The sequence below is a fragment of the Oncorhynchus masou genome, chromosome 5 (assembly GCF_036934945.1).
Source record: "Oncorhynchus masou masou isolate Uvic2021 chromosome 5, UVic_Omas_1.1, whole genome shotgun sequence".
NCBI classification, from domain to species: Eukaryota; Metazoa; Chordata; class Actinopteri; order Salmoniformes; family Salmonidae; genus Oncorhynchus; species Oncorhynchus masou.
In genome coordinates, this window is record NC_088216.1 from 54824811 (window position 1) to 54841195 (window position 16385).

The 16385-nt window shown below is 41.5% G+C and overlaps 1 protein-coding gene across 5 annotated transcripts; it reads right to left on the minus strand.

Moving 5' to 3' along the window:
- Positions 1 to 476: 476 nt before the first annotated feature.
- Positions 477 to 7583, minus strand: LOC135539889 (heterogeneous nuclear ribonucleoprotein A1-like). 5 transcript variants are annotated; one of them, XR_010455673.1, is made up of 12 exons: positions 7429 to 7583; positions 6625 to 6741; positions 4406 to 4552; positions 4032 to 4242; positions 3832 to 3909; positions 3701 to 3742; positions 3487 to 3564; positions 3223 to 3384; positions 2890 to 3099; positions 2676 to 2745; positions 714 to 807; positions 477 to 573 (listed from the first exon to the last, which is right to left on the minus strand). XR_010455673.1 is itself a non-coding variant. In XM_064966119.1 (11 exons), the coding sequence occupies exons 1-10, from the start codon at positions 7438 to 7440 to the stop codon at positions 2684 to 2686; spliced, it is 1107 nt and encodes a 368-aa protein (XP_064822191.1). In that variant the 5' UTR covers positions 7441 to 7583; the 3' UTR covers positions 1451 to 2154; positions 2676 to 2683. The 5 variants fall into 5 exon arrangements, 3 of the variants coding, with proteins under 3 accessions (XP_064822191.1, XP_064822190.1, XP_064822189.1); XR_010455674.1 differs by lacking the exon at positions 2676 to 2745 and having other exon boundaries at positions 2902 to 3099; XM_064966119.1 differs by lacking the exons at positions 477 to 573; positions 714 to 807 and adding an exon at positions 1451 to 2154 and having other exon boundaries at positions 2902 to 3099.
- Positions 7584 to 16385: the final 8802 nt, after the last annotated feature.

A 16385-nucleotide genomic window follows, 5' to 3' on the forward strand; every position in this document is an offset into this window, starting at 1 on the left:
CTTGCAATGTTATGAGCCATGGCAGGGTTTCTCCACTTACCTAGTGTCCCTTCCCAACAATTTTTTTTTTTTTTTACCTTTAACTAGGCAAGTCAGGTAAGAACTAATTCTTATTTTCAATGACAGCCTAGGAACAGTGGGTTAACTGCCTGTTCAGGGGCAGAATTACATATTTGTACCATGTCAGCTCAGGGGTTTGAACTTGCAACCTTACCCTGCTGCCCCAAAACATCATGCAATTCTGTGTCTGAAAATGCTACCACCACTTCATACCTCTCCTCACTCTACTTCCGTTAAACCCTGTACACAGGAATTTGACATTCAGCAAATAGGTGATAAAAACCTAAAATTAATTTCCCTCTGCACCACATACAGCTGTCTATACAGAATGAACTGCCTCTACAGAACATACAATCAAGACTTAATTTGGAAACACAGACCAGAGCCTCATAAGTGTTTACAATAAAGACAAATGCTTTAAAAAAAAAAACATTTTATTGCAAGTTAGTACAAAAGTTTAAAACTGTCCAGCAGCATTCCTGTAGTGTCCCTTCTGTCGATTTAAAAATGACACTGAAAGACAAACATTAAAGCAATTAAAACCACACAAAGCACACCTCATCTTGAAATAATCTGATATTTGGCGTGCACAAAGCAGAGAAAGTGAGGCATCTCAATTTTTTTTTTTAAAGTAAAAACAAAATCTAGCATACCCATGTCATAATTGGTCCTGCAACCGCTGGTCATCTCAGTACAGGTGCAAGATAAGGTGCATGCGAGGTGCACTAGTGCAGACATCTTACATTCCTGAAAATGGGAGAGATATTAGAGAAAGTACATACATTTTTAGTGCTACTGAGTGGCTTTATTCTAGATTTTCATGCACTACAAACATTAGTGGAACCAGATCTAGTCATTAATGTTGAGGATATCCGGCCACTTATGTTGTCACAAATGCAGTTGAGTAGCAGTCAAGGTTTGCATCATTCAGGTAATTGGGCAACCAAAAACACTGGTAGTTAACTAATTCACTAAATCTATAGCCCTCTTATTCTAAGATTAAATACCTTTGCTGGAATAAAATTCCTACGGCGCCCACGTTAGTGAATTTACCCTGAGACTTAACATGGACTGCTAACATTTTCAAAAAGGTGAGTGTTAAAAATTCAAGAGTTGATCAAAAATCTCTTCTTACCTACCAGCATGGTATATAAAATACCCCTTCCTTTCTCGAGCTGCCTCTCGCTAGTCTTACAAGAGCAACCATCTGTACTCAAAGACTGCTGCTGTCCCCTGCTTCACTGGCTCCTCGCGGGGATCTTGCTACTTCTCTCCCTTAGCTGGTTCCTCCCAATGACTAGCCTCTCAGCTGGCTCCTCCAATTGATAGGCTAGTCTCAAGTTCTGTGTGTAAGCTAGACTCCAATTGATTGTGAAGCTATGAGCCAACAGAAAAGCCATTAAGCAAACTTTTATTTTGTCCAGTGGCAACAATGCTAAACTTTAGGGGAGAAACCGGCCCGGCGGCCCAGAAGCACAAAGGCCTTTGACCTCTGTATGCAAGCAGGGTATTTTCACCAAAGGCATTGAGGTAAACTATCTAAACAAAAATGCACTTTTCTAAACAATAACATGCTTTGATACTGAATATGGAACATAACGAAAGTACTCTGAGGATATTCCAATTACACTTCATACCATCTACTCATCTGTTGAGGACTACTCATCTCATGTAACATAATCAACAGGAACCCATCAATCAAAATACACAATGTAAAAAAACAAAACTGAAAAGCAGTTTATTTAATCTTGATTTGGTGGCGGTTACATCTTAAAAACACCCTATAGGTGCGGGGAAAATCAAAATACCTACATAAAACCTTAGTGGAATGCTTTACACTTCAAAGACAAAAACAGCAAAACTACAAAATCATATAATCCTGCTGGGAAGCATTTGACAAGAACGGTTTGAAAAGGACCCACCCATTCCCCTCCCTCCCTCTCCACATGATTTTTCCTTTTCTACTGTACATTTCTCTTCATGTGGCAGATGTAAACCTGCCACAACTGTGCTTGGCTGAGCAGATCTAGGGGGTAAACCTGCTGCTTCCTTTCCCTGTCACCTCTCTGGCTCTCCTCTCCTAAGTACTGTAGCCTGTTGGACAATACGGAACAACATTGTTAAACTTTGCACCTTCCTTCTTTCGTCATTATCAGCTACATTTGAGTGGGGTCAAGAGGAGAAAAGCCAGGAGCAAGCCTTCAATTCAAGCCCGTTGCACTGCATAGCAAAGACAAGAAGGGCAGATTGTGTGTGTGGAGTTGGGGGGGGGATGTTTCAAACTCAGTCCAATCCATATATGCCATGGGGCTCAATAGATGGTAGATTCTGTGAAAGTAAAGGTTTGCTGCTGGATCCCCCATACAGAACTCAGACAATCAATTTCAGCACATGTATCACGGTATATGATTGCCCTCGAGCCTAGGCCTACTGGCCATATGTAAAGGGAGTGCTTTGTTTTCTAAAAACAACTATGCTGCATCTTGGACTAGGCTGTGCCAAGGAAGCCACATAGTGGAATGGCAATCTCAATTCCTCCAATGTACGGACTCCAAAAACTACATTTAACAGTCCAATCTAGAGGTGCAGTGCAATTTTTTCAGTACAGCGCTTACCTCAGAACCTAGAACCTTCGACCTCCGGAGCCCCCTCCATATCCACCACCGGAGCCTCCTCCGTAACCACCTGCAGAATGGGCCAGGCCTTACGTAAGTGCTCAACTCAAGGTACTAGCTACTAGGGAAACGCCTATATTTTCCTCCCTTACAAATCCAGGGACTTAGGCTCAGTTCTTATTTACTTCAAGGGGAAGTGTAACATGGGACTTACCACCACCAACACCACCACCACCACCACCACCACCATATGGGCCGCTGCTCCGGCCCCCTCCACTACCGCCACTATAGCCACTGCCTCCTTTCATTGGGCCGTAGCTGGAGGACGACTGGCTGTTGTAATTGCCAAAGTCATTGTAGTCTCCACCACCACCACCACCACTTCCACTGCTGCTCCCACCACCACTACTAGCTCCGTAGTTACCTGCAAGAGGACACAAATAGTAGTTTTAAATTCCAAGCTATCCATCACACACAGCTATCCTGATACAAAACTAAGTGATGGCACTATTTATATGTGCAGCGCACCATTGCTTGGTTGACCTACCACCTCTGTAGCTTCCACCACCACCACCTCCATTGTTGTAGTTGTCGTATCCTCCTCCTCCTCCATAGCTGCCACCCTGGTTACCATAACCACCGCCGCCACCTCCGCCATAGCCCCGGTTGCCACCACCATACCCGCCGGGACCCCCACCATAGCCGCCACCTAAGGAAATAAGTCAAACAAGTTAAGCTTTTGGACAAACATGCAAATCCCCCCGAAAACAATTTATTTTACAATATCTAGAAAAAACACAGAAGAACTCACCATTGCCTCCATAGTTATTGTATCCATCGTTATCACCATATCCTCCTCCACCTCCTCCTCTCCCTCCACCGAAACCACCTAGAAAAAAAATAGTTACAGATGTGAGAATAACTTGAAGCCTGCATTGCACCTGGGCAACCAACTAGTAAATTAATTCCCTACGGAACAAGGTTGAATATGGTTTAAAAGGAAATAAAAACCAGAGTGCTCATACCTCCATATCCTCCACCTCTACCAAAGTTTCCACCTCTTGGCCCTGAAATTCAGACATCAAACAGGTCAGTCACTTTCTCAACATCACTTCTAAAGCTTCAGTTGTTGGGAATCAACTGCTACAATACATACCGGACCGGTTCATGTCTTCCTTTGACAAAGCCTTCCTCACTTCACAGTTGTGACCATTCACTGTATGATACTTCTGGACTGTAAGTGGAGAAAGGAGATTGTTAAAAACAGATCAGTAAATTACTTGACGAAAAAAAGTAAAACATCTAAATACACAATAGCAGCTTTTCTGTATCAATGATGTTGACTTGAGAACTTACTGACAATCCTATCGACTGCATCATGATCATCAAATGTAACAAAGGCAAACCCCCTCTTCTTCCCACTGGTCCTATCAGTCATGATGTCGATGACTTCGATCTTGCCAAATTGATCAAAGTAGTCCCTAAGGTGATGCTCCTCTGTGTCCTCCTTGATGCCACCCACAAAGATCTTCTTCACAGTGGTGTGAGCACCTGGCCTTGAGGAATCCTGTCCAACATGACATTCAAAATATTAAAATCACTTCAAAAGACAAACAGAAGATGATTAAAAACAATTCCACTTCATATTCAGAAACTCCAGCAGCACCCCAACATCAAAATGTGAAACTGGGAGGTTTCTGTGTTTTGTAATCACAGCAGACGTCGCTCACCTCTCTGGACACCGCTCTCTTGGGCTCCACTTGGCGGCCATCAACCTTATGAGGACGAGCCTCCATTGATGCATCAACTTCATCCACAGAGCTGTAAGTGACAAAGCCAAAGCCCCTCGATCTCTTTGTGACTGGATCTTTCATTACCTGAGGAATTCGATATTGAACTGTTAATTTGCTGATATAATTACATAAGTACCAGTCAAAAGTTTATTTTTTACTATTTTCTACATTGTAGAATAGTGAACACATCACAACTATGAAATAACACATATGGAATCATTTTGTAACCAAAAAGTGTTAAATTAAAATATATTTTAGATTCTTCAAAGTAGCCACCCCTTGCCTTGATGACAGCTTTGCACACTCTTGGCATTCTCTCAACCAGCTTCACCTGGAATGCTTTTCCAACAGTATTGAAGGAGTTCTGACATGCGCTGTGCACTTGTTGGCTTCTTTTCCTTCACTCTGTAGTTCAACTCAAATTTGGACTCATCAGACAGATTTCCACCGGTCTAATGTCCATTGTTCATGTTTCTTGGCCCAAGCAAGTATCTTCTTCTTCTTGGTGTCCTTTAGTAGTGGTTTCTTTGCAGCAATTTGACCAGGAAAGCCTGATTCACGCCGTCTCCTCCGAACAGTCGAGGTTGAGATGTGTCTGCTACTTGAACTCTGAAGCATTTATTTGGGCTGCAATCTGAGGCTGGCAAATCTAATGAACCTATCCTCTGTTGGAGGCAACTCTGGGTTTTCCTTTCCTGTGGTGGTCCTCATGAAAACCAGTGCCATCATGGCTTTTGCAATTGCAAGTGGAAAAACTGTCAAAGTTCTTGACATTTCCCAGATTCACTTCCTTCATGTCTTAAAGTAATGGGCTGTTGTTTCTCTTTGCTTATTTGAGCTGTTCGACTCCAGGATGCTGGCCTAGACAGAGTTTGAAAGAAAAAGCCATCTCAGACTGGCAAATAAAAATAAAATATTAAGATGTGCAAAAGATCAGCAACACTGGACAGAGGAACGCAGCATCCCGGAGTTGCCTCTTCACGGTTGAAGTTGAGTCTAGTGTTTTGCGGGTACTATTTAATGAAGCTGCCAGTTGAGGACTTGTGAGGTGTCTGTTTCTCAACTAGACACTAATGCACCTGTCCTCTTGCTCAGTTGTGCGCTGGGGCCTCCCACTCCTCTTTCTATTCTGGTTAGAGACAGTTTACGCTGTTCTGTGAAGGGAGTAGTACATAGCTTTGTATGAGATCTTCAGTTTCTTGGCAATTTCTCACATGGAATAGCCTTCATTTCTCAGAACAAGAATAGACTGACAAGTTCTTTGTCTATTGTTCTGGCCGTTTTGAGCCTGTAATCAAACCCACAAATACTGATGCTCTAGATACTCAACTAGTCTGAGGCCAGTTTATTGCTTCTTTAAATCAGAATAGTTCTCAGCTGTGATAAAATAATTGCAAATGGGTTTTCTAATGATCAATTAGCCTTTTAAAATTATGGGTTGGGGACAATTGGCCACTAAAATGTGAAGTTGTGTCACACAACACAATACCACAGATGTCTCAAGTTGAGGGAGTGTGCAATTGGCATGCTGACTGCAGGAATGTTCACCAGCACTGTTGGCAGATAATTTAATGTTAATTTCTCTACCATAAGCCGATTCCAACGTAATTTTAGATAATCCGACAGTACGTCCAAACAGCATAACAACCACAGTCCACGTGCATGGCGTTGTGTGGGCGAGCGGTTTTCCGATGTCAACGTTGTGAACAGAGTGCCCCATGAGTGGGGTTATGGTATGGGCAGGCATAAGCTACAGACAACAAGCAGCATTGTATTTTATCAATGGCAATTTGAAAGCACAAAAATACTGTGACAAGATCCTGAGGCCCATTGTGAGGCCCATTTTTTAAAGGCATCTTTAACCAAAAGATGTAAAAAAAAAAAATATTTATTTAACTAGGCAAGTCAGTAAAGAACAAATTATTGTTTACAATGACAGCCTAACCCGGCCAAACCCTAATGACGCTGGGCCAATTGTGTGCCGTCCTATGGGACTCCCAATCATGACCGGTTGTGATACAGCCTGGAATTGTACTAGGGTGTGTAGTGCTATGAATGCATTTCATCTATATGAACAGTAACTCATTAAAAAAATAACTATGAAATTGTTGAGTTTATATTTTTGTTCCGTATTAGAAAAGCAATGCAATACTCACCACACAATCTGTGAGGGATCCCCATCTTTCAAAATGAGTCCGCAAACTCTCGTCGGTGGTCTCGAAACTCAGCCCACCAATGAAGAGCTTGCGGAGCTGCTCCGGCTCACGGGGAGACTGAATTTAATACGAGGGAAACACACTGGATTAGAAGAAAATGGGGATCATTGCTAGCCATGGCAGGTCAGGTCTACTACTACACTCAGAAATGGCCTACCGTTACTTGCTAGTTAGGCATGCGGCCTGCTGCTTTAACGCATCGGGAGCCTGGGTTGGTAGCCATTCTATGAATAAGCCATTTCGCTAACGCTAGCTAGTAAACTATAATACAAATTAACAAGCAGTGCACATTTTGAAATTAATTTAACGCAAACACACTAGCGCTTTTTGCTTATTCAAAGTCCGCGACAAAAGCGTATCTCGCAGAGCTAACGTTAGCTATCGAGCGTCACCGCGCGCACTCTACAAGCTAACGTTAACTGGCTAGGTATAATGGCGGACTGTACAATTTACTTGATGCAGGCGCCATAAAAATGCAGTTGGAATTGTGAACAAATGGGCGAATGTTTATAAAAATGCATCTTCATAATAAGTTGTGAAAATACTGGTGACTCGCTAAATAACAATGCTGACAAAGACCTTTACAGCTGCAGATCAAATGGCCTGCTGTCAGATCAAATGGCCTGCTGTCATGTTTAACGTTAGGTAAGTAAGAATGCGTCGCCTTCAAATAGCATAACTGTTACGGACTAAAACGCTACAACCTATCAGCACGTTAATGAATAGTAATCAATACAAACTTACCTCCTTCGACATTCTTTAAAAATATATATTTAGTTCGACCGTAAATAGAAACGAGCTAATTCATGCGAGAGCTATTGCCAAAGCTAGCGTAAGCTGTGCTAGCCTAGAGACTCAACAGCACTGCTGTGATCAGAATGAACAACATAATAGTGATCCGCCTCTCCAGCGCGGTGAGCTTCTTGTTCTTTGGGATTGTGTTGGCGAATCGCATTCTATTTAAAGTGTATACACCGCCACCTACTGTACTGGAGTGTGAGGCCATTCACGGCATACCTACATTAAATTCTTTGTGATACGGTAATATACAATTGGGGGAAAAGGAAAAATTACCCTGACAACTATTAGACCTCTCGAAATAAAAAATAAATAAATAAATGAATGTATACAAAAAAACACCACCCCATTCCACTATTTACCTTATCTAATCCTACTCCAGTACACTACCACTCAACACCTACTGTAACTGTTCTGCAGTAAAACCTTGCAGTCTCAAGTATTTCTCTGCCGCTGCCACAACAACCTCAATTTTCTGTGACTTTCAATCTATTTCTGCAGTACAATTGACCACATAGCTATGAATGCCAAGAAACATATTACATATTCTTCCTATCACTCTCCATTAGTCTCTGCCTACTCACATGAATCCTCTAAGGATCCCTCACCGTGTACTATCTTCCTCTACCGCTCTCTTCACTGCTTCAGCATACAACACATTCTGTACTACTCTCACCCGACCAACCTCAACCTGCCTTTCTCTCACTGGACACCTCTGATTTCCAGCCACATGGGCACCCCTACAACTGAGACACACAATTTTCTCCACCAAAACTACACATTCCTTTGACTCATGCCATCCTGCACACTTCTCACATCTAGGACTCTCCTTCCTTCATACTGATGCAACATGCCCATAAACCTGACACCTTAAACACTGAAGTATTTTCGGAAAAAAGACTCTCACCTGATGACTTACACTTCCTTAACCTTATCTGGCAAAGACACTACATTAAAACTCAACAGGACATACAATGTCTTCTCCGTTTCCTCACGCTCTCCACTGGATCTGCGTCGCACCAAATGGAAAGCTACGCAGACACCGGGAATCGTCACTTTCAAATTATCTTCCTCAACATTTAATGCCACCCCCGTTGTCACTCATTTCAATGGTGCCCTGCTATGTAGAGCTAAGCAAGTCACATTTCTTGTCCCTAATCAAGTGATCAGCCAGCTTCCTCTGGTCTGAAGAAACACAATAAATCATCACTAGTCCACTCCTAGTTACTTTCACCAACTCAACCCCAACTTCTTCTCCACCCAACCTATCACCATATATGGATCAGCGGTCCTCACTGCAGGAACTTCATCCACCCTCTCATCAGGTTCCATCTCAGAGCCTCTGTAACACATGTCCCACTTTTTGCACTTGATGCCAACCTTCCTCGCCACACTGCCTCCCTCTACACTCAACTTCTTCTCAACAGTCATCACTGCACCCTGCCACCACATCTAATTCATACTCACTCTCGTCACTCTCAATTTCCTCAAGTTCTTCCAAAAGTTCTGTGAAATCGCTCATTCCCACATAACCATTTCCACTGTTCTCCTTTTTTTCTTGTCCATTGTCTTATCTTTCCCCAGATCTTTCAGAAGGCATTTGTAATCCCCCACTTCATGTTTATTCATAATATTCTCCACTTTCTTCCTTATGTCCTTTCCCGCCATCTCCTCCAATCGCTAATTTCCCCCGCGGCCCCAACACAGTGATAAGTCAGTGTTCCCACTTTATTCAGTTTACTGCAAATTGCATGGACTAATATATTATACAGAGAATCCGGATACAACTGAATAATCAGGAGCATTTTATTGAAATCAAAGATAATCACAAAAGGATCACTAATTGGTCAAAGTCAGAACAGCTGCTATTAGGTATTTTGTTTCTGAAGCATATGGTCTATTGGTTGCAATGCACAAACAATTACAATAGTTACAATATAATTAACAGTACTAGTAACATGCCAGGTTGATCAACACTCAGTCATAGTCAGCTTGAACTGGTAAGAGATCTTTATGCAGGATCCTTGGAGAGTTAAAGGTGCTGTGTTTTGAGCTGATGGTCAGGTTGATGCAAGGGTTCTAAACTATTTGCTTCAACTCTGCTGGTTTTGAAGTTGAATGGGTCTAGAGAGGTGCTTTTACCAGAAGCGATGCCTCTAATAGTGCTTCCACAAAATTCTGCAATACAGCCTTCAAATAGTGGCCTGGATCCAAACTGAACTGTTCCGTTTCACTTCACAAATTCATTATGGCCATCTTTTAATTTAATATGTTTGTGACTGTATCTACTGTGTGTGGGGCATAATAGAAAACCTGTCAGCTTCTGGATCAACTTCAACCGATCAAAAGACAACCTCATCCAAACTACTGCATTTGGCCATGCGGATTTTTGTTCTAAATTTGCACATAATTTCTGAGAGGATGCTGATTGGACTGGTTATTTTTTAGACAGTCCAAGTACCCGTCTATTAGAGGAATGCCAGATTAAATTAGTAAAGTGAAACCATAGTGAAATGTTACATTGTTAATTTGAGATTTTAAGGCTACCATCATAGTAGGCAAAGCTAACCTCCAGGTCCACACTCAATTACACTACGTTTCACTATTGTCTCACTCTACTAATGCAGAATAAGTGACGAGAAACAACAGTGAAATGTAACGTGATTTAGTTTGGATCTTGAGGCTACCATCATTGCTGGTCTTGGTTGGACCAAGTCTCTTTTGAAAAATAGATTTTATTTCAATGAGACGAACCTGGATAAATAAATATTAAACAAATAAATTCAAACATTTGCTCTACATTGCCCTCAACAGGACCTTTTTCATAAACCTCACCCTCTTCTTCTTCATAGACCTCACCTTCTCCCTCTACTCCTTCATAGACCTCACCTTCTCCCTCTACTCCTTCATAGACTTTACCCTCTCCCTCTTCTTCTTCATAGACCTCACCTTCTCCCTCTACTCCTTCATAGACTTTACCCTCTCCCTCTCCTTTTTCATAGACCTCACACTTTCCTTCCTCATCACCTTCTCCAGCACTTTCTTCATGGTCTTTCACCCTCTCCCTCTCCTTCTTCATAGATACCTTTATAAGACTTTACCCTCTCCCTCTCCTTCTTCATAGGCCTCCTGGATTAGGAAGAGATGTGGTGTTACCTCACCTTCTCCCTCTACTCCTTCATAGACTTTACCCTCTCCCTCTCCTTTTTCATAGACCTCACACTTTCCTTCCTCATCACCTTCTCCAGCACTTTCTTCATGGTCTTCACCGATACCTTTATAAGGGCCTCCTGGATTAGGAAATGTGGTGTTACTTGAGGTAGTGAAATACTGCATTGCATGAGTGTACAGAGTCCATGGGGTGTATGTAGTGTGTCATGCCTTTGATATAGATTAGACTGTTTCATGAATTCTTATTCGTATTGTGTCCTGCTATTAGCACAAGATGCCAGCACCACTGTAATATCAATGCTTTGAAGCATATCATTTTCTATACATTGACCACCCCAGCCATAGTTATTTTATTGGAAGAAGAATGATCCTCACCAATCATGTCCTCAGGTTGTTGTCCAGGTGTATCAATGGAAGTCCGTTCCCGCCAATCAAAACATGTAATCTGACTACGAGTAATGAGAAAGTAAGTCATAATAATGCGCTATAAATATTCTTGATGTGTTCGTCAAAAGAGAGATCAGGATCCAGAGTAACACATAGGTCATTCACTGTTTTATTTGAGACAACTTTTCAAAAATCAATATTAATTGTCAGATCAAACAGCAGATCTCTTTGTTTCTTGGTACCTAGAACTAACATCTCTGTTTTGTCTGAGTTTAAAAGTAAAACATTTGCTGCCTTCCACTTCCTTATGTCTGAAACACAGTGTAGGCGGTTTTGGGGCTTCACCATCTTTCATCGAAATGTACAGCTGTGTGTCGTCCGCTTTGTGTCGTACCCATATCAGTGAAATTTGACATTGTGTTTCTGAATGACATCACCAAGAGGTAGAACATATAGTGAAAACAATAGTGGTCCTAATACGGAACCTTGAGGAACACCGAAACTTACCATTGATTTGTCAGAGGACATACCATCCATAGAGATGAACTGATATCTTTCCGACAGATAAGCTCGAAACCAGGCAAAAACTTGTCCGTGTAGATCAATTAGAGTTTCCAATCTCTCCAAAAGAATGCTGCACAACAGCTTTTTCAAAATATTTTGAGAGGAATGGGAGATTACATATAGGCCGGTCATTTTATAAAAACATTCTGGGTCAAGGTTTGGCTTTTTCAGGACAGGCTTTATTAATGCCACTTTTAGTGAGTTTGGTACACATCCTGAGGACAGGGAGCCTTTTATTATGTTCATCATAGGAGGGCCAAGCAACCGGAAGTAGCTCTTTCAGTAGTTTAGTTGGAATAGGGTCCAGTAGTCAGCTGGAAGGTTTAAAGGCAATCACTATTTGCGTGAATGTGTCGAGAGATACAGGATTTAAAAACTTGAGTGTCTCCATTGATCTTACGTCCTGGCAGTTCTGTGCAGACTCAGGACAACTACATTTAGGAGAAATACGCAGATTCAAAGAGGAGTTTGTAATTTGCTTTCTAATGATCATGATCTTTTCGTTGAAGAAGTTAATGAATTCATCACTGCTGAAGTGAAGGTCGTCCTCACTTGGGGAATGCAGCTTTTTAGTTAGCTTTACGGCCGTATAAAATATACATTTTGGATTGTTTTTATATCCATAGGTATCCACTTTACTCGCTACAATGCTTTTACCTTTCATCATATTAAAGGAATAATAGAGAGCAACGACAAGATGTGAATGTGTTTTTATTGTTATCATAGTGTCTTTCCATTTGTTATCTGCAGTAGGGTATCTGAATAACATTGGAATTTGGATTCACTATAACTTCAAGCGCTAACAACCATTAGGCAACATGCTCTTTGTCCAAATTGTCCACAGCACCTCCATTTTTAGCAGCACAACACCCACCAAATCATGCCCCTACATTCACATTTTATTCCCTTACCAACAGTTTGATCAGCTATATTGGCATCCATGCAGGTGAAGTAGGCAGAAACCTCTTCCATAAAGATATCCTGAATCTTGTATAATTGGCTTAAACAGTCTATCAGATCATTTTCCTGTATGTTTACTTAATGCCTTTTCAATGAGGATGTTCATTGGTTGTCTGATACCCTCCTGTTGTGCAAAACATGAATATTTATCAATTGGATGTTCACAAGCCACCACATGGTTTGAAATACAGGCCTTTTGGTTGTTTGATTTTTTAAAATCTATTTAGTTTAAAAAAAAGGTGGGTCCTCTCCTCCTATGGATTTATTCTGTCAAAGGAAAACACAATATGACTAGTTCCACATTTTTGAGAGACTTAATAAAGCCTCACAGTTCATATCAGAGATTAGAACAATGTAACAATTGAATACCGAATAACATTATAATTAATTCACATAAGCTTACAGTTGAAGTCGGAAGTTTACATACACCTTAGCCAAATACATTTAAACTCAGTTTTTCACAATGCCTGACATTTAATCCTGGTAAAAATTCCCTGTCTTAGGTCAGTTAGGATCACCACTTTACTTTAAGAATGTGAAATGTCAGAATAATAGGAGAGAGAATGATTTATTTCAGTTTTTATTTCTTTCATCACATTCCCAGTGGGTCAGAAGTTTACATATACTCAATTAGTATTTGGTAGCATTGCCTTTAAATTGATTAACTTTGGAAAAATTTTCAGGTAGCCTTCCACAAGCTTGGGTGAATTGTGGCCCATTCCTCCTGACAGAGCAGGTGTAACTGAGTCAGGTTTGTAGGCCTCCTTGCTCGCACATACTTTTTCACTTCTGCTGACAAATGTTCTATAGGATTGAGGTCAGGGCTTTGTGATGGACACTCCAAAACCTTGACTTTATTGTCCTTAAGCCATTTTGCCACAACTTTGGAAGTATGCTTGGGGTCATTGTCCATTTGGAAGACACATTTACGACCAAGCTTTAACTTCCTGACTGATGTCTTGAGATGTTGCTTCAATATATCCACATAATTTTCCCTTCGTCATGATTGCAATCTATTTTGTGAAGTTCACCAATCCCTCCTGCAGCAAAGCACCCCCACAACATGATGCTGCCATCCTCCGTGCTTCACGGTTGGGATGGTTTCTTCAGCTTGCAAGCCTCCCCCTTTTTCCTCCAAACACAACAATGGTCATTATGGCCAAACATTTCTATTTTTGTTTCATCAGACCAGCGGACATTTCTCCAAAAAGTACGATCTTTGTCCCCATGTGCAGTTGCAAACCATAGTCTGGCTTTTTTTATGGCAGTTTTGGAGCAGTGACTTCTTCCTTGCTGAGCAGCCTTTCAGGTTATGTCGATATAGGACTTGTTTTACTGTAGATATAGATACTTTTGTACCTGATTCCTCCAGCATCTTCACAAGGACCTTTGCTGTTGTTCTGGGATTGATTTTCACTTTTCAAACTAAAGTACTTTCATCTCTAGGAGCGGTATGATGGCTGCGTGGTCCCATGGTGTTTACACTTGTAATTCTTACCTGGTCTTTGATTAAAAAAATATGTGGAGAAGTAAAAGTCAGCAAGGGTTGTGAATGAACATTGTCTCCTCTTTGTTCAACCCAACAAGATGAACAAGATTGCTCACATAATGTAGAGAGGTTGTGATCTGTGATTAATGTATAGCTTCATACCTTCCTCTGAGTGGTGCCTTGCAGGGGGGTTCCCCTTTCATAAGTGTGCATCAGAGGGCCTACGTTGTGGACATAGTGACCTTGGGTCCTCTACCTGGGGAATCCAGCAAGACGGTGAAGATTCCTCACCCCCAGACTGGTCTGACCACATAGTTTACTTTTCATGGTCTTAGCCATCCTCTGCCAGGGATGAGGCCTCCCTGCTGCCCGACATTATCAGACGGTCACCTCATCTGCAAACAATTCAAAGTATGGAAACTAGTAAAGTAACAAACGGCATTTGGATCAACCAGTCTATAGTCTTGATCAACAAGTGAACTTAATAAAGGGTAACCAGGAAACTAAGGAGAACTGTTTGACAACTATGGCCAGTTTGGTGGCTATCGGGCTCAATTATAAACTGATGATTTACTTATTCAATTATCTCTTTTTGTCCCCCCCCTCTTTCCATCTCTCCCCCCTCTCTGCCCTCTCTCCCCTTCTCTCCGGAGCAGAGGCATAACGAGAGTTATAGCTGCCATAAAAAGCAGATAATGCATTGTTAACTAATTCGGTGTGCTCCGAACTGATATATCCCTTCACTCTAAATCTCTACGACTGTAATAAAAGCCCAATGCGAATGCGTGCCCTGCACAAGCTCAGATAAAAAAAATATATTGGTGAAAAAAGAGAAGGGTGAAGGTAGAGGGAGTAGGAGGGGGAATAAACCAGGGGAAGGAGGGATGTGGTGCAAAGTGGGGTTCAAAGCTACCAGCTAATCCAGTAGGATTCAACCATGGAAGTGACAGAGAGACAAGACAGGTATGGATGACAGTTAAGCTGTTTCACCTTTAACTCGATTACAGATTCATGCTTTTTCGAACTGGGAATGTAAGTGGAATCATTCTAGTCGCTAACAGAGAGTGGTGGATATGAAACAGAGCGGTCTGAGAGACTTTTCACATCTTGTCTTCACAGAGAGCACAGGTGGAACTCCAGTCCAGGTATCAAGCTGAAAATAATATTAGAGAGATTGAGAATATGACATATAGACAAAGAAGAACGTTATGAAGGAAGAGACTATACTATGTAGGTGTTGAAAAAAATAAAGGCATTTCGCTTGGATTTTGGGGGACCAACTCTGTATGCGTAGATCTGCCCTCTGGCGGTGACTTGTAGAACTGCATGGCTCTGTGTGTGTGGCTTATCGTTGCCCTTCTTTCTGCCTTAAAGTAGCCTCTAACCAACCGTCCAACCATTAACAAAGACAGAAGGTTTAACAGACTGAGAGCGTGATGCGGATTTGTAAGAACTGTAGACATTTCCAGCTTCTCTAGGCACTTATCAAGAAAACATCAATGGTCATGCTTACTGCGTCTGATCTGGCGACTCACTAAACTAAACACAAATGCTTAATTCGTAAATTTTGTCTGAGGGTTGGAGTGTGAAGGGCATGGCTATCTGTACATATATAAATATGCTTAATGTGAGGAATTTGAAATGATTTATACTTTTACTTTTGATACTTAAGTATATTTTAGCAATTACATATACTTTTGATACTTAAGTGTATTTAAAACCAAATACTTTTACTTCAGTAGTATTTTACTGGGTGACCTTCACTTTTACTTAAGTCATTTTCTATTAAGGTATCTTGACTTTTACTCAAGTATGACAATTGGGTACATTTTCCACCACTGGGAGACCTGTGGTGGGGTCTGATGAGATGACAAAGCCAGTTCTGGCCTATCCTCCCCAGTCCACTGCTTGAGATGTGGACTCACGGCTAAATGAACCATGTCTGTGTAGTCAGCGGTGCATTTCAGAATGGTAGATGTCCAAATTTAAACTTTGCTTAATTTTTTGTTAAAAGTACCATTACAAATTGTTCCTTACAAATTGTTCCCCCTGAAAATGTCCCATCGCTAATATATATATAAGTAGAAACAGCATCAGACTGTGGGGAATTCTTGCTTTTAATGACCACAACAGAGTTTTTCATCTTAACTATGTGAAAATGTGTGTCAGATGTGTTACTATGGCGACCAGGGGAGGCCCCCCTGCTGAATAAAAAGCCCATCTGTTTGGTAGCTCTGCAGGATGGAGGGAGATGGAGAGAGAAACAGGAAATTACCTTCTGGCTGGCTGGGTTGGGCCCCATCGACATGGGGCTGGACTGAAGCTGCCTGGC